General features: G+C 40.0%; 1 protein-coding gene across 2 annotated transcripts in view; it reads right to left on the minus strand.

Moving 5' to 3' along the window:
• Positions 1–472: 472 nt before the first annotated feature.
• Positions 473–16255, minus strand: part of Patl1 (PAT1 homolog 1, processing body mRNA decay factor) — a 31801-nt gene continuing 16018 nt past the window's right edge. For both annotated transcript variants that reach the window (XM_087908086.1, XM_087908087.1), the window contains 10 exons: positions 15619–15799; positions 13328–13451; positions 12805–12902; positions 12117–12176; positions 9888–10036; positions 8472–8631; positions 6693–6848; positions 2625–2716; positions 2396–2545; positions 473–2103 (listed from right to left, as the gene is read on the minus strand). In XM_087908086.1, coding sequence (XP_087764212.1) covers positions 2082–2103; positions 2396–2545; positions 2625–2716; positions 6693–6848; positions 8472–8631; positions 9888–10036; positions 12117–12176; positions 12805–12902; positions 13328–13451; positions 15619–15799 — 1192 coding nt within the window. In that variant the 3' untranslated portion in view covers positions 473–2081. The remainder of the gene's footprint in view (positions 2104–2395; positions 2546–2624; positions 2717–6692; positions 6849–8471; positions 8632–9887; positions 10037–12116; positions 12177–12804; positions 12903–13327; positions 13452–15618; positions 15800–16255) is intronic.

Consider the following 16255-nt stretch of genomic DNA (forward strand, 5'->3'; position numbering starts at 1 on the left):
TGAACTGCCAATGCAAATGATGAGAATTGAACTTGGGTCCTCTGGAAAAACAGTAAGTTCCTTTAACCACTGAACCATCTCCTTGCCCTCCTCCGATTTTCTTTACTAGTTTGCTGACTCTTCAATCTTGCTCACTTTAAAAGAGTAAAAATAAATGATCTTTCTGATCCACATCCTGCAAGCTGGGATTACAGGTATGTGCCTAGCAAGATGGTTCTTTTGTTTTAATGATTAAACAAAGCTACAGGGTTAGAGCTAAGAGAAATACAAACCATGAGGGCAGCTAAATGCTTACGGGACTACCTAAGCCCTTTAAGAGCAAAAAGAGATGGGCATCTGTCTAGAAATATGTGAATTTCTTCAGGGTGAAGTGCCATTTCTTCAACATTAAGATTTTTGCTAGTGAATCCAAGTATGATAGAAAACCCATTAAAAACAGAAACAGAAACAAAAAAGGCATAAAACACAAGTACACATTTTCAAGTATACAATTTGTTTTTATTTACAATACCCTATAAAAATGTAAATTTAGAAACTTTTATTTTTATTAATTAGAACTGAACAAAAAGCACAATAAGGAAGAAGAAAATAATCAAGTGTTTACTTGATCAGGTGTGAAGGGAGGGTAGGAAAGGCTCAGTGGAGACAGTCAGCAGACGGTAGAGGGGAGCTAGAGACCGTCACTGGGGAGCAGCTGGCGGAGCCTGAGGCCACAGAATGAGAAGAAATGAAGATGAGAACGAGGACAGCTGGTTGTAACGGAGGGCTTTACCATTATCTAGGTATGTGCAAAAACGTTTATTCTCTTTAAATATCATAGCCTGTCCCGACTACATTCAAAAAGGTGAGAAGAGCAGAAAGTAGGATCAGGATGGGAATATAAAATAAATTCAATTTAGTTCTTTAGAATTGCAGCTACTAGGGAGCTAAGTCCCTTATCCTGGCTGACTGCTGAAGGTAAGAAGGGTGAAGGAAAGTGTCCCTAAGATTCAAACCCAGGCCCCAGCTGCCAGTAGATGGGGCTCAGGCAAGACTAAGCAGCCAGGACAGCAGTTCTGCTGCAGGGTAGAGGAGACTGAAGGGCAGAACAGCCCAAGCTTAGCAGCCATGGCTACATTTGGAGGCTTCTACCCAAGACACTAAATGATATGGGGAAGAGAAGCAGAAGCATGGCTTACAGAAGTCACATCAGGAAGACAGTGCAGGTGCGCAAAGCTACACTGCAAAAGCAGGCTCTACGTGAGGCTCGTCTTGGGTACTCGTGAATGCACTTGAGGGACAGGCTCAAGCACGCTGTACTCATCGCAGGAAAGGCTTAGCTGTGTGTGTGCTCTTTCCATTACGGTAGTCAGGAACAAAGGAAATACAGGAGAGAGAAAGAAAAGACTTCTCAGCCTAGAGCTGGGCAACAGCCAATTAACAAGTTTGATTTAATGTAATGTGCCGTGTACCCTGTATTTATATATTAAAAAAGTAGAATCCACCAAATTACAAGATGGAACAGAAACAGACTAAAAATATATCAGCTGGTTTATTTTTAGAGGTATATGTCAACTAAATATTTTTCAAACTAAAACTCATTCTTTAAGGACCCTCTGGAGACCACATGAACATGTGTGTAGGGGTGTGTATATTTACCTATATCTTGACTTCTACTTGGTTTTGGCTCTTCTATAGTCATAGTAATAAGGGAAGATGAAAAAAGACTTCAAAGGATGGAGAGAACCTTTGGCAGACTACAACCTACTTTGAATTGTAATAGTGGTGATGGGATAAAGGGATATTATGTTTGTGTCTCTAGGGAAAAGAAAATGCAAAATTGAGAAGAGTTGAGTAAAAGTAGGACATGCAAAGTGTAACACAGAAGGTCAAAGAAACCAGCGGAAGTATTACCCAGCAGAAGTATCAGAGCAGTGGGGAAATACCTGGCATTCAGAGCTAACCTCTGAAAATAGGTCGATCCCACAAGACTTTCCTTTGGGTCATAAGCTATCTCCCCTCCCTCATTAAAAACACTCCATTGGTGATGGCAGCAGTGCAGGTGTCAGCCAAAAGAAGGTACAGGGCACACCGGAGAGCTTTTATCGTATCCCCTGAACCAGCCTAAGGGTATGAAGAGAAAGACAACTTTAGTATAAGTAAGTTAAAATAAGATGAATCTTTTACATTAAAACTACACCTTTTTAAGAATCCTCATAATAAAAGTCCCTAGATATTTCTGTTCTCTCATCATTTTGTCATTTTCTGAAGGACTGTTGCACACAATACAGTGATTTGTTTTAGCAAACAAACAAACATTTAAATGGATGTCTCAACCTCTCACTCCCATTCAGCTTCATCCTCCCACAGTATGATGTCTAAAACACCAAGGTAGTGAAATTTATCTGGAACTTACTGTAATTTTGTCTCCAGCAAGTTCAGTTTCTGCCGGTCAACATAGCGAGAAAAAAGGGACACTAGATTTGTGGGTATTGAAATTGGCTTGGCCAAGGCTGCTTGGGGTATCTGTAGAAGTTCTCTCGTTGCCATGAACATCACCTCTGTCCTGATAAAGAAAACCCAAAATGTTATGAGATAAAGGAGAGCAAAGATTATTTAGAAGAATTTACAATACAAGTACTGACCACTGGTTATTTTGCGTTGATTCTATATTAGGGTCCGAACTCTGTAGGTCTTCCCCACGGCTTAGGAGGATTAGGAGCAGTGACAAGCCAAACTGTAAGAGAAGCCAGATGGAATTAGACTTAACAATGCATCTAAGAGGCTGGAGAGATGGCTCAGTGGTTTAGAGCATTTTCTGTTCTTGTAGAGGATCTGTTCCCAGAAACTACAGGATGGCTCACAACCATCCATTGATATCTGTAAGGTGTACACACACACAAAAAAAAACTCATGCACATAAAACAAATCTAAAAGCAACAACAGCAAAAACCAAAACAGTGCATCTAAGCCTCTTACATCTTACACTTCAGTTAATGGGACCCTGGCACTTATGGGGACGGCTGTTCATGAAAGCTTTTGTGTAGCCAGGGGAGGGGGTCAGGCAAGCCTGGTGTCAGAGGTGTGTCTCTCCTCTGGATTGTTTCTGGCACAGCAGACATCAAGTACAGAAAGCCCTCTTCCTATCCTATTCTGTTTTGAAAAGATTTTCTGCCCAGTTACAGATAATCATCATTTGGCATTTCTTCTATTTTTAAGAATCAAATAGATTAAGAAGAAAAGTCAAAGTTCATAGAAAATTAGAAGAAAAAAAAAAGGTATTAAGAACCTTATAGAGCTGGGTGTGGTGATGCACACCTTTAATTCCAGCAATTGGGAGGCAGAGGCAGGTGGATCTCTGTGAGTTTGAGGCCAACCTGATCTATAGAGTCAGTTCCAGGACAGTTATACAGAGAAACCCTGTCCCGAGGTAGAAAAAAAGAAAAAAGACAAAAAGAAAAAAAAAAAAAGAAAAGAGAAAGAACTACAAGGCTCCCTGGAGATGTAGCTCAGTGGGTGGCATTTTTTGCTGGCACGCGCAAGGTTCCAGGTTTGACCCCCCAGCATAAACTTGTGATGAAGCATACCTACAATCACAATATTCGGGAGGATCAAAAGATCAATGTTATCCTTGGCTACACTGGGGGTTGGGGGCCAGCCTGGGATACACGACAATGCCTCAAAAAGCAAAACAAAACAAATTAACAAAAATAAAGAGAAACAAAATAACCAAAGCTCAAAGGAAACTGAGAAAATACATATACACTCCTGGGGCTAAGAAGATAGCTCAGTTGAGAAAAAGCTGCACATGATGGTGTGCACCTGACCCCAGCTCTGGGAGACGGAGCCTGAAGACCTTCATGTACAGTGGCCAGCCAGCCTAAGCCAAGTTCAGTCCGAGAACTTCTCTCAAAAAGCAAAGGCAGAGGGAGGCTGGAGAGATGGCTCAGCAGTTAAGAGCCTTGCCTGCTCTTTCCAAGGTCCTGAGTTCAATTCCCAGCAACCACATGGTGGCTCACAACCATCTGTAATGAGGTCTGGTGCCCTCTTCTGGCCTGCAGGCATACACACAGACAGAATATTGTATACATAATAAATAAATAAAAGAAAAAAGTTTTAAAAAAAAAAAAGCAAAGGCAGAGAATAATCAAGGAAAGACAACAACCTCTGGCCATATGGCCTCTGCATGTACACCACCAAAAGTGCATGAGTGTGTACACACAGAGTATATTCTTATCTGAAGTATAAAAACTTACAAAGAGTGTTAATAGGCATCTAAAAAAAAAAATCAGCAACATGATTTTTTTTCTTTTCTTTTCTGTTTTTGTTTTTTTTTTGGAGACAGGGTTTGTGTAGCCCTGGCTGTCCTTGAACTTAAGAGATCTGTCTGCCTCTGTACCTCAAGATTACTGGGGAAAAAGGATGTGCTACCATGCCTATCACAACGTGAACTCTTAAGGGGCACCAAATGAAAATACCCACAGCCCTAGGTTAAATGTGTAAGTCATATCTATAATGGACCATAAATGGATACTTATTTTGGGATTTCATTCTACTTTCCTGGGTTCATATTAGAGGGTAATCTTTCTTTTCCACAAAGCTTCCCTTAATGTTATTTGCAGGCAAATTTTCACCAGGCTCATGATCTGGAAGACTTTCTGGTTTACTGTTCTTATCAAATTAAAACAGCGACTAAGTAATAGGAAGGTCATGACTAACCCACCAATATCCCGAGGGACACAGGTATTCTTTCCTATCTCAGATGGCCTGTTACTGATGGCAGGTCAAAGAAAGAGGTCCTAAGACTTCGCCTCTGTTGCTTAGTGTGGCCCTAAACAAGTGCCTACCACATACCAGACATCATCTAAATAACAGGACTGCAAAACCTGCATCAACACTTGCACGTCCCAACAAACACTCAGGGTCATAAGGCTACAAAGGGCAGGCGAGGACTGACACTGCCTGTTTAGAAACTCAAGATCCTCTTTTCTCATCAGGTTTTCTCTAAAAGGTTTTTTAGAGAAAAAACTAAAATAATTTTTTTAAACTAAACTAAACTAAAATAATAACTAAAAATAATTTTTTTTTGAGGTAAGGCTTATGTCCTCAATATGTGAAGTCGGCTGGCCTCAAACTCAGAGACCCACTGGCCTGAACGCTGGGATTCAACCCAGGTGCACCAAGTTGAACAAGACATAACTGAAAGCTGTATGCAGTGTTCCTGCAGCTAGGTGTGCCACGTGGCTGAGTCCTGGCCACTGCTACTCAGCAGAGCTGGTTACAATCTGCTGTGGGATTTACACACTGTAAAGATTTGTCACTCATATTGGTTTAAGAAAACATGGATTGGCCAGTAGCCAGGCAGGAAATATAGGTGGGGCAACCAAACTTAAAAATGAAAGAAATAGAGTTAAAAAAAAAAAAAGTCATGTAAAGATGGAAAATATAGAGAGTCTGGATACTCTAGGTTATTATGTTGTCTTTGAATTGTGTGACTGCTGAGGAAAGAGCAACAGCTGCTAAAGACTTGATTAGAAATGCTGCTGGATTAATCTAAGCTATAGATTTCGAAAAGCTTGACTTCAAAACTGAAGTCAAAAGATATGTTACTTTGGAGCAGAGGTTTTGCTTTTGTTTCCACAGAAAATTATAATCCAATATTTCAGAACACCTCTGTTGCAGTTTCCTGAATTCTATATTCAGAACAACCTAAAGACTGCTGGCTGGGGCTGGAGAGGTGGCTCAGCTGCTAAAGGCTGGGCTCACAACCACAAATATAAGACTGCTGGCTGAGATGATCCAGGCTCATAGAATACTTCAGTCAGGACTTGACCATAATCCTCAATTTTCTTTAGGTCCCCATAAGATTATCAGCACCCTCAATCAGCAAGAAGTAGTCTAGAAAACTACACCAAAAATGGTCTTTGTTTAGAGTGTTGGTTACAAGTTGTTATTGATAATGGTCAGGAAAAAGTTAAACAAAAGATTAGATTCAGAGTTATTGCTTGGAAAAGAAAAAAGAGGAAGTGCTGTGGGATAATGCTCTTGTACTCACTCTGTACAGATTTGTTACTCATATTGGTTTAATAAAATGCTGATTGGCCAGTAGTATAGGTGAGACAACAAGACTAAGAGAATTCTGGGAAGAGGAAAGGCAGAGATGCATACACCAGCCAGATGCAAAGGATGAGAATGCTTTACTGATAAAAGGTACCAAGCCATGTGGCTAAACATAGATAAGAATTATGGATTAATTTAAGTTTTAATAATAAGCCTGAGCTAATAGGTCAACCAGTTCATAATTAATATAAGCCTCTGTGTGTTTTGTTGGGACTGAACAGCTGTAGGATCAAGTAGGACAGAAACTTTTGTTGACAAGAATTCCTGGGGAAAGTCCTAACAAAGAGGACAAGCAGTTAATCATCCATATCCAGCTTTGTTCCTCATGCCAAGACAGTTTTAACTTTCAGAACTGTTCTGAAACATGAGTATAGAAATATACTGTTAAAGAGAGGACCAGAATAATTGTAAAAAAGACTGGATGCTTGATGCCACAAATTTCATAAAGAACTATTTTCTCCAAACCACTGTTTGTTTTCTAGCCTTTGTTAGTGTAATGTAATTCCTGAGTGGAAGAAAGCTATAGTAATCATATTTCTCCTAAGTCAAATTTAGATGCCACATAAACTGAGGACACTGAAGGACAAGACCACCTTGTTCTGGAGCACAGCAGTGAGGTGAGGATTGGAGGGTGCTGGTGCAGTTGCACTTTGAGGTAGGTTCATTAGCTGTTGCAGAAGGCTGGTGACAGTCACTGAAGGAAGATGATAGAGGAGAAGAGAGAAGGGACTCAGTAAGCATGGCAGCACCTACAAAACATAAACAAGAGTGTTACCTTCTGCCAACTGTCCCTTCACTTACCTCCCAGCAGGATACTCACCATATACAAAATCATTACGATACTACTGTGTGTCAGGATATTTGGTTGTAGTGGAAAGGTAGGATAAATAATTGATTCTTCCTTTTTAGTTTTTGAGATGAGTTACTGGCCTAGCACTCACTACAAATGATTGATATATTTTTGGTATTATGAAGTCATTAAATGAAATCTAATTCAGTCAACAGCTGTAATTTTTCTTTCTGATGTTAAGTATACCACTTCTGGCAAATATGAGTCCCTCAAATTGGTATGTGTATCCCTAATAACCTATTAGTTACTTGCCTCTGATATAAGACTAGGATTATCTAATCCCAAACCTCACACCTGGAACCAGAAATTACTGCAAAAAAATGGATTCTGGAGACATGGTGTATTACTTGACATAGGTTAAAAACTCAGCATATGCATGTACACATACGTAAGTACACAAACAGAGATGGGGGGAGAGCATGAACTATAACTCTACACACACATATTTTTAGGTTAGTCTCAAATTCATGGCAACCCCTCTGTCTTAGCCTCCCTAGTGTGGGAAAATTAGGCATGAGCTACCATATGCAATTTTCTTTACTAGCAAGTAAGCTTCATGAAGGTAGTTTTGAATTCCTAGCTTCATTTCTATGACATAAAATGGTACCTGGTATGTAGAAGTATTAAGTGAGTATATGGTAAATGTGTAAGATTTTCCCAAACTTGCTTCCACTGACGATTTCTGTGAGATCATGATTGACACACTGCCCACTGGTGCATTCTCTTCTTTTGGCATTTATGTTTTAAAATAAACATAACTTTTTATTCTCTAGCATAAATCTCAAATCTTGAAAATTTTCCTCCATTCCATTTTCATTCTTGGAGTCTCTTAAAAATGTACTGGTTTGGGGGGCTAGAGAGACAGCTCAGCTGTTTAGAGAGCACTTGTTGCTTTTACAGAGGACCCAGATTCAATTCCTAGCATCCAAATGGCGATGCACAAATATGCCCTACTCTGACCTCCATGGACACCAGCTACGCACACACTGCATGTAAACACATGCAGGCGAACTATTCCTAAATAAAACTTAAAACATCTAATCAATTTTAAAGCATATTTTTTTTCATTCTGGTGCATTTTTCTAATAAGACTTAAACTTTTCATTTCTTTATGTAAATACTAAAATCTCAAAAGAGCAATTTCCAGCTCTTTTGTGTTTTATAGGCATATCTTCTGCACAGATAATTCAGGTAGTTACTACTCAATCTGTAGTCAACTACAATGTTTCCTTAGAAGTATCTCATTGTTCTGAGTTCCATGCTCAATAATACTATTCTTTTAGCAATTTCTTGTCTTGAACTTGAAAAAGCACAAGAAATTTTGCTAATCTTTGAAAAACTAACACAAGGATAAACAGGGATCTTTTAATCAAAAATTTACCTGTGGGTCACCATTTAATTCCAGGCTAACAGGAAGCTACTGACAACAGAGCAGTGAGATATTTTACATACAAAAAAGCAACTAAAAGCCAAAGTTTCCAAGTTGACAAGCCTAAGAAAAGTTGCCCTACGTGGTGGGTACCTCATCTTGTGCGTCCTTCTTGATAAGGAAAGGGAGGTTCCTGGCAGTTGCCATGAGAATGTCAGCTGCTTGCTCTGTGGAGAGGAAAGGGAGAATGCGGGCAACCATTCTCTTTCCTTTTCGGATACACATGATCTGTACGAAGTGGTCATCACTTGGCCTGCAAGAAGAATGCCACCTCATGTCAGTAAGGGCAATATAGAAAACACACATTTAAAAAAAAATGCAATCCTATCTTCATAATCATCTGTACTACCAATATTGAGGATTACTCTCCAATTCTAACTAAATAATAAAAAGTAAAATTAAGTTTTACAAATATGGGAAATTATTTCCCATATTATATATAAAAATGTGATCAAATCTATCTAAGTAAAAATTAAATGTTAACTTATAACTGTTAGGAGAGCACATAAAATTTGCATGGTTTTATAATTTGACTTTTTTCACCTTTCCTCCCAAGAATGGGGAACTGAGTGCAGAGCCGTCTGTATGCTAGGCAAGTGCTCTACCTCTGATCTACAGCAATCTCCAACTTCAGTTAACCTCTTAAGCACTTTTCTCTATCAATAAAGATGCTTCAGTTGAATGCATTTAATGGTTACATAACATGCCTATCTATGGATAAACTATATTTTTCAGAAAAATAGCACAAAAGTGTGCCAAAAAGAAGTCTATTTTGTTTGTGTAAGTTCTGTCTCAGGAGAATCTGAGTGACGGGTAAGGAGCTGTCAGCAGATGTGGTCCTCTTACATTAAATATTTGGGATTTATAGGACATTATCACAACTAGGTTTGCTTCAGACAATGAGCAGAAGAAAAATGACATAGAAAGTCAATATTCTTCACTGGAAGATCAACTGGCTTCCACATACACACTAGAGTATGTCTATAGATGGAAATCCCAAGAAAGTACAAATGTTGTTAAGTGCCAGTTTAGCAGGAAAGCAAATTCATATAGATTACAAAGTTGAACACACTAGTAATTGTACTCCAGATATAATTTCTCACCTCAAAACCAAAATCCAGTAATGATCCCTCTTATCTGCAGCACTAGTACAATCCTAGTAGACACTGTATTTTGTTGAAAAAATGAATCCAAGAAAGAACTCAAATGGATTATGGAATTTTTTATATGAAGTAGCACCCAAGTGAGGACAAAAAGAAAGACACTAGTCTAGCGTGGTGGCCCACACCTTTAATAACAACATTCGGAAGACAATTGGATCTCTGTGAATTCAAGGTCAGTCAGGGCCATGCAGTGTGCCTCTGTCTCAAAACAAAAACAACAAAATCCAGGAAAGACAGATGCAATGCTTATAGAGATGATGGGACAGGGTACACAACAATCCCAAGTATGTGGAGTTTAGTGGCAATGGAAGAGGTCTCCCCTCTCCTTAAAGTGCACCGTGCATACCTCTCTTGTCCAGACAATTTGCCCCTTAGGTTGTCATACATGCTACAGATTTTGTGCTTTCTTTCATCCACCAGGGCAGGTCGCTCTTCTTCTAGACTTAGGAGATAGCGCCTTTCATAATCTTCCACATCAAGGAGTAAACTATAGGTCTAGGGGAGAGACAGAACAGGCTATAACATGCTGGGTCAGCACCACAGAGTATTAGATAAACGTCTTCATAGTTTAGGCCTAGCAAGTAAAAATACAAGAGTACAATACAAAATAAAATGAGTTATTTTTTAAGGTGCTTGATTAAATGCAGGGGAACACGGTGAAATAATTATCCTTTAAGCACCATTCTCTCTCTCTCTTGGACTGATACTCTGGTTGTAAAAGTAGTGAGGAAATTTTTTTCTAAATTTCCGAGCAGCAATGTTAGGCTGAAACACCTTTCATAATAATGCCACCAGTGTCACCTTCTAGTAATAAACATGCACACGCGTGTGTGTAAAGAGGCCAGAGCTTGAGTGTCAAGTGTTTCCCTCAGTACTTTCTGTATCGATGCAGCATCTCCTACCTGAACCCAGAGGTGCCAATTAGGCTGAACTAACTAGCCAGGTTGCTCCAAGGATTCTGTCTCTGCCCCCTGTATACTGGGAGGATTGCCATATTTCCCTGGCATTTATTTGGATGCCAAGGATGCAAACTCTGTTCCTCAAATGTATACAGCAAACTTTTATCATCTTCTCCAGCCCTGATCATCTGTGATAGATAGGGTCTCACCGTGGAGCTCTTCTGGAATTGACTCTTTAGTCCTCACATTTAGAAACTGACTCTGGGATTAAAATCCACCACACTGAATTCCTGATAAATATTTGCTAATCAGGCCATTTTTCTTTTCTTTTTTGGTTTCCTGAGACAGGATTTCTCTGTGTAGCCTTGGTTGTCCTAGAACTAGCTTTGTAGACCAATTGGACCTTGAACTCACGGAAATCCACCTGCCTCTGCCTCCCAAGTGCTGGGATCAAAGGTATAGGTAAGATTTAAAAAATATATATTTTTATGTACATTGTGGGGGGGTCCTGCCTGCATGTATGTCTTTGTGAGGATGCCAGATCCCCTAGAACTGGAGTTATAGACAGTTGTGAGTTGCCATGTGGGTCCTGAGAACTGAACCTAAGGTCCTTTGGAAGAACAGTTAGTGCTCTTAACCAATGAGCCATCTCTACAGCCTGACTAGATATTTTAAATTTAACTTTACAGGTGTCAGCCAATTATCTAGCACTTAAATTCAATCATTTGCACTCAACCCCAAAACAAAACTACTACAATCATCCCCATGAAGAAACTGATGACAGCAAAAAAGATTAAGTAACTCAGCTTTGCATTGTAGACTCAAAAGGGCTGGTTTGCGCTGATGTTCTAAACCACTGTGCTCTAGGTGGTGTAGTGCGGTATTATGTATGTAGTACTGTGCTGTGGTAAGTGTGCTTTACAGACTGTATGTATCATTATGTTTTCCTCAGTCCACAGGAATGCCTAATAAGTGCTGTAAAACTAAACTAGTTCATGGAACAACAGAACTTTTACTCTTATTTTTATTAGGCTCAAGATGACCTGGGTTGATGAGATTGCTCAGTGGGTAAAAGTGTTTGCTGTCAAGTCTGAGAGCCTGAGTTCAATCCTGCAGGCCATGTATTGGAAGGAGCTGCATGTTGTCTGCCGCAAATTATCATCTGACTCCCACACAAGAGCTGTAGCAGATACAACACTGATACATGAGATAAACATATGACCTGCTCAAAGATAATCATCTATTAGCTGAGTAACTGCGAATAAAACCTCAGCGCAGTGTTCTTTCCAGGACTCCAGAGGCAAGGTATAGAACAATCATCGCCAACACACGCTGGTAAACAACGAGCACTTAACACAAATTAATTCTTAGGTAATAGAAAAGAACATGGGCCAGTGAGATGACTCAGCAGGTAAAGGTCCCTCCCCCCAAACCTGACAATCTGAGTTAGAGTCTTAGAGCCCACATGGTGGAAGGCAAGATGCCACCCCCTCAAGTTGTCCTCTGACACACATACACAATGCCACCTCCAATCATAAAATGTAATTACAAAAAATTGATTAATTAAAAAAATCAAAGAATACTGATTTACTGCTCACTTTTCTACTTCTTGAACACACATAAATTTGATAGTTCTTTAAATTGAAACTAAATATAGAAATAGATTTTATTCTTACTTTCTCAATTATGACAAGGGTTTTCCTTCTCTTGTCTCGAACTTGTTTTTCTTTTGTTTCCTTAAAAAAAAAAATAAAGTTATTCAGTACAAATTCTTTACCTCTATTAAGAACATTTAACCAAGAATGCACCTTTAGGTTTATTGGTGAAAATACTTGAGAATCCGGACTCCTTAAAAGTTAACAATCCAAAATGACAACAGTATGAAACAAAGGTCATTGACTAAATCAGCTCACAAATTAAGCTAAGTTAATACATCTAAAAACACAGAAATATAGTTTTATGCAGCAAACTGGAATAAGCAGGCCCTATCTGCAGCCAGAAGCATCAGATCCAAAGACCCCTGCTATTGCAGGCCCTGTGACCGCCTTGTAAACAAAGGCATTAGCGCCAGCAGGAGAGCTCAGCTGTTACAGTGCCTGCTGCTCTGACCATCTGAATGTGATCCCCGAGTCCCTGTGGCAAGGAGAATCTGGAAAGTTGTCCTCTTGGCTTCTACAGTGCACCACGTCATGTGTCACATACACACCCCACTTTTTTTTTTTAAAGAAGGCACCATTATTTCAGGGTATGTGTGAAAAACCAAAAAGTCACGACAGACCAGGTCAACCTAGGTTACAGACAATTCCACCATGCCTCATCTCATTCCAATGACTCCAAAATGAACACCCATTAGCTGGCACTTACATCATCCTCACTCCGAGATGTCACAACAGCATCGATCATCTTCCGAGGATTATTCACACTAGAGACAGTAAGCTTACCCAAAGAGCCCTCAAACTGCACTGCAAGGACAAAGAAGACTCCAGTAAAGACTTGGAATAAAGCAGACAGCATTCAAAAATCTTTTCTTGGTTCTTCACCCGTGGATTAATAATTTACCACACGAATGTATGTAGTGAAGCAACCCCTTTCCTTTTCATTTTCGTTTTAATCATGATCCTTCTGCTTCTGTCTCCTCAATACTGCGATTACAGATGAGATTCACCACAGCCACCTAAAGAAACTCCTTTGCATAATCTATTCTCCACCCTTTCAGTAAAATAATTATCAAAAGACTATTTCCTCTATCTATTTTAGGAATACTAAAAAAGATCATAGTAAGTTTTTAAAAATTACAGAATCTCAACGAGCAAAGGATCTATGAGTTCATCTGTCAAGTTACTCATGCTCTCCACAAGTTTCTCTTAACAATGGACCGGGAGCTTACCAGGCTTATACGCATGCTCCAGTTTGGCCACCTGGGGGGTGATGAGCTTGGTACGCTCCTTTTTAGGACCATCACCTTGTATTTCTTCAGCAGCTGACAATTTCTCCAGTTTTTCAAAGTAATTCTACAAGAGAAGATGGCTTTCATTGCAAAACAAATATAGATCACCACTGTTCTTCACACTAATTACACCAATGGTAGTAATAAAGTTAGGACTTTAGAAATACACTGATGCCTAGGTTTTAACTTTATTTTATTTATGTTGTGGGAATAATCTTTTTTTGTACACTGTGAAGATATGTCTTTGCCAAGGCATCTTCTGATTGGTTTAATAAAGAGCTGAATGGCCAATAGCTAGGCAGGAAGAGGTTAAGCAGGACTTCTGGGAACGAAGAGAGGAAGAGGAGATGAATCTAGGTACAACGAGATGCCAGCAAGCTGGACACACAGAATGGGAGAGAGCCACACGGCAGAACGTAGATTAATAGAAACAGGGTAAACTGAGCTATAAGAGCAAGTTGGGAAGAAGCCTAAGCTAAAGGCCAAGCTTTCATAATTAATAATAAGTTTCTGTGTCATTATTTGAGGGCTGACAGTCCAAGAAAGTCCAACAAGAAAGCTTACTACATATCTATTTATTTTTGCTTTTTTGAGATACAGTTTCTTGGTGCAACCGCTTTCACTATCCTGGAATTAGCTCTGTAGACCAAGCTGGCCTCAAACTCAGAGATCTGCCTGCCTCTACCTCCCAAGTGCTGGGATTAAAGACATGTGCACCACCACCAGGCTAACTTATTTATTTTTTCTCAATATGCCCTGGCTGTCCTAGAACTCACTATGTAGACCAGGTTAGTCTAGAACTAACAGATCTTCCTGTCTTTGCCTCCTCTGGGATTAAAGGCATCCATCCTTGGCTTTATTATAAACTAATCTATGGTCAGGTGGTGGCCATGTACGCCTTTAATCCCAGCAACTGGGAGGCAGAGGCAAGTGGATATCTGAGAGTTTGAGGCCAGCCTGAGAAACCCTGTCTCAACACACACACACACTCCAAAACAAAACAAAACAAAACAAAACAAAACAACAAAACCAATCTACTGATTATGGGAACACAAATGACAGAGTATGTTTATAGCACGTTCAAGCCCAGCATTCAATGCCTGGCACCACAAACCTGACACTCATACACCCTCAAATCCCTTAGCCTTCAAAAACATTGATTGGTTTAGTAAAATGTTCCAGTGGGCAAAGGCACTTGTCACTAATCATGATGACCGCTAAACAGGCACCTCAGCCACGACTCCTAGGTATGGTGGAGAAGAAGGTTTATTGTAGATAAAAGGGAGACTGTAGGCAAAGACAGGGACACCTGGAAGTCCAGAAGGGGCATGACCCTGAGCCACATGAGAAGGGAAGGGCAAAGGAGGAGACGAGGGAGAGACGAGGACCCAGGTAAAGCAGCCAAGAAGACATGGATAAAAAAACAGGCAACCAAAATGGCTGGATTATATAGGGGAGCGCCTCAAGGAGAGGGGCAGCCCAGGCTCTGAGCTAGAGTGTTCTGAGGGTAGGAGTTGGGAGGGTTTAAGGGTGGAGTATATTGGTCATACCCTGTGGAGGAAAGGATTCTGGGAGAACCTGGCGGCCAGGTCCACCTTGATATATTAAATAGGCACCTCAGCCATTTGTCTTGGGGTTTGAGACTTAACATTCGATCTCTGGGATCTACCTTATGAAAGGAAAAAGCTAATTCCCTTTGACAACCACATGTGGGCCTTGACAGCTGTGTCTCAATGCCCACAAAATAAATGCTTTTAAAAAGAGTATTTTAAAAATGTGAATTAATGAAGATGTCTTTAACAAGATGGGAGCAAATTGGGAACGTGGGGATTATAGAAGATAGAAGGGGAGGGCAGATGAAGGGAGAGGAGAAAAATAAATAGCTCAATAAAAATAAACAAAAAAGATGAAGATGTCTTTAAAATTAGATTGCCAATACTCTTCTCTTTATTTTTTGCTGTGTATGGGGTACTACAGATTGATGCCTTGAACTTATACATGCTAAGCAAGCGCTCTCCCACTGAGCTACATCCCTAGCCCCACACCACAGATTATTAATGCCAAAATGAAAATATCAATCTGAGCACATATAGCTCAACAATATCAAGTACTAAAAAGTGGACAGAATCTACTTAGTCAATTTGCATTCACTGAACAATATCAATAGAAAATTATATTACTGGCAAAAGTGGACAAATAAACTGTTCTCAAAGCAAGCACTGGCTATTTACCTGGTAATAGAAATCATCCAGGTAGGGATCAGTGCTCTGCAGCTGCATCATCTGGATTTTAGAGACCCAATCCTTCTCCCGCTGCAACATGAGATTAGCATATGGATCCTTCCGGAGATGATCTTGATGACTGGTCCGGTGACTTCCTCTGTCTCCGGCACCGTTGAGATTCCGATGCTGACTGAAAGGCAAGCACATGCTGCATTCAGGCCAAGTCAGCATATTAGCCATGCTTTTCTTTCTTTTCTTTTCTTTTTTTTTTTTTTTGTTTTTTAGAGATAAGGGTTTCCCTGTGTAACAGTCCCAGCTGTCTTGGAACTAGCTCTTGTAGACCAAGTTGGCCACAAACTCATAGGGATTCACCTGCCTCTGCCTCCCGAGTGCTGGGTTTAAAGGGGTGCACCACCACCACCCGGTCAGCCATGCTTTTCAAAATAATGGAATACAAAAATGCTGGTTCAAAAACATCCCCCTTTGCCTTTCTGAAGGAAAAAAAGAATGAAAGGGAAATAAAGCTATGTGATACATAGTCACAGAAATAATATTACGATCTGAGCACCTCCCCTTTGTTAAGCACATCCCTATCTTTCATGCAGATTATAACCACACACAGGAGGTAGATTTCTTCACTTAGGAC

This window comes from Myodes glareolus, chromosome 7, assembly GCF_982192425.1.
Source record: "Myodes glareolus chromosome 7, mMyoGla1.1, whole genome shotgun sequence".
NCBI lineage: Eukaryota > Metazoa > Chordata > Mammalia > Rodentia > Cricetidae > Myodes > Myodes glareolus.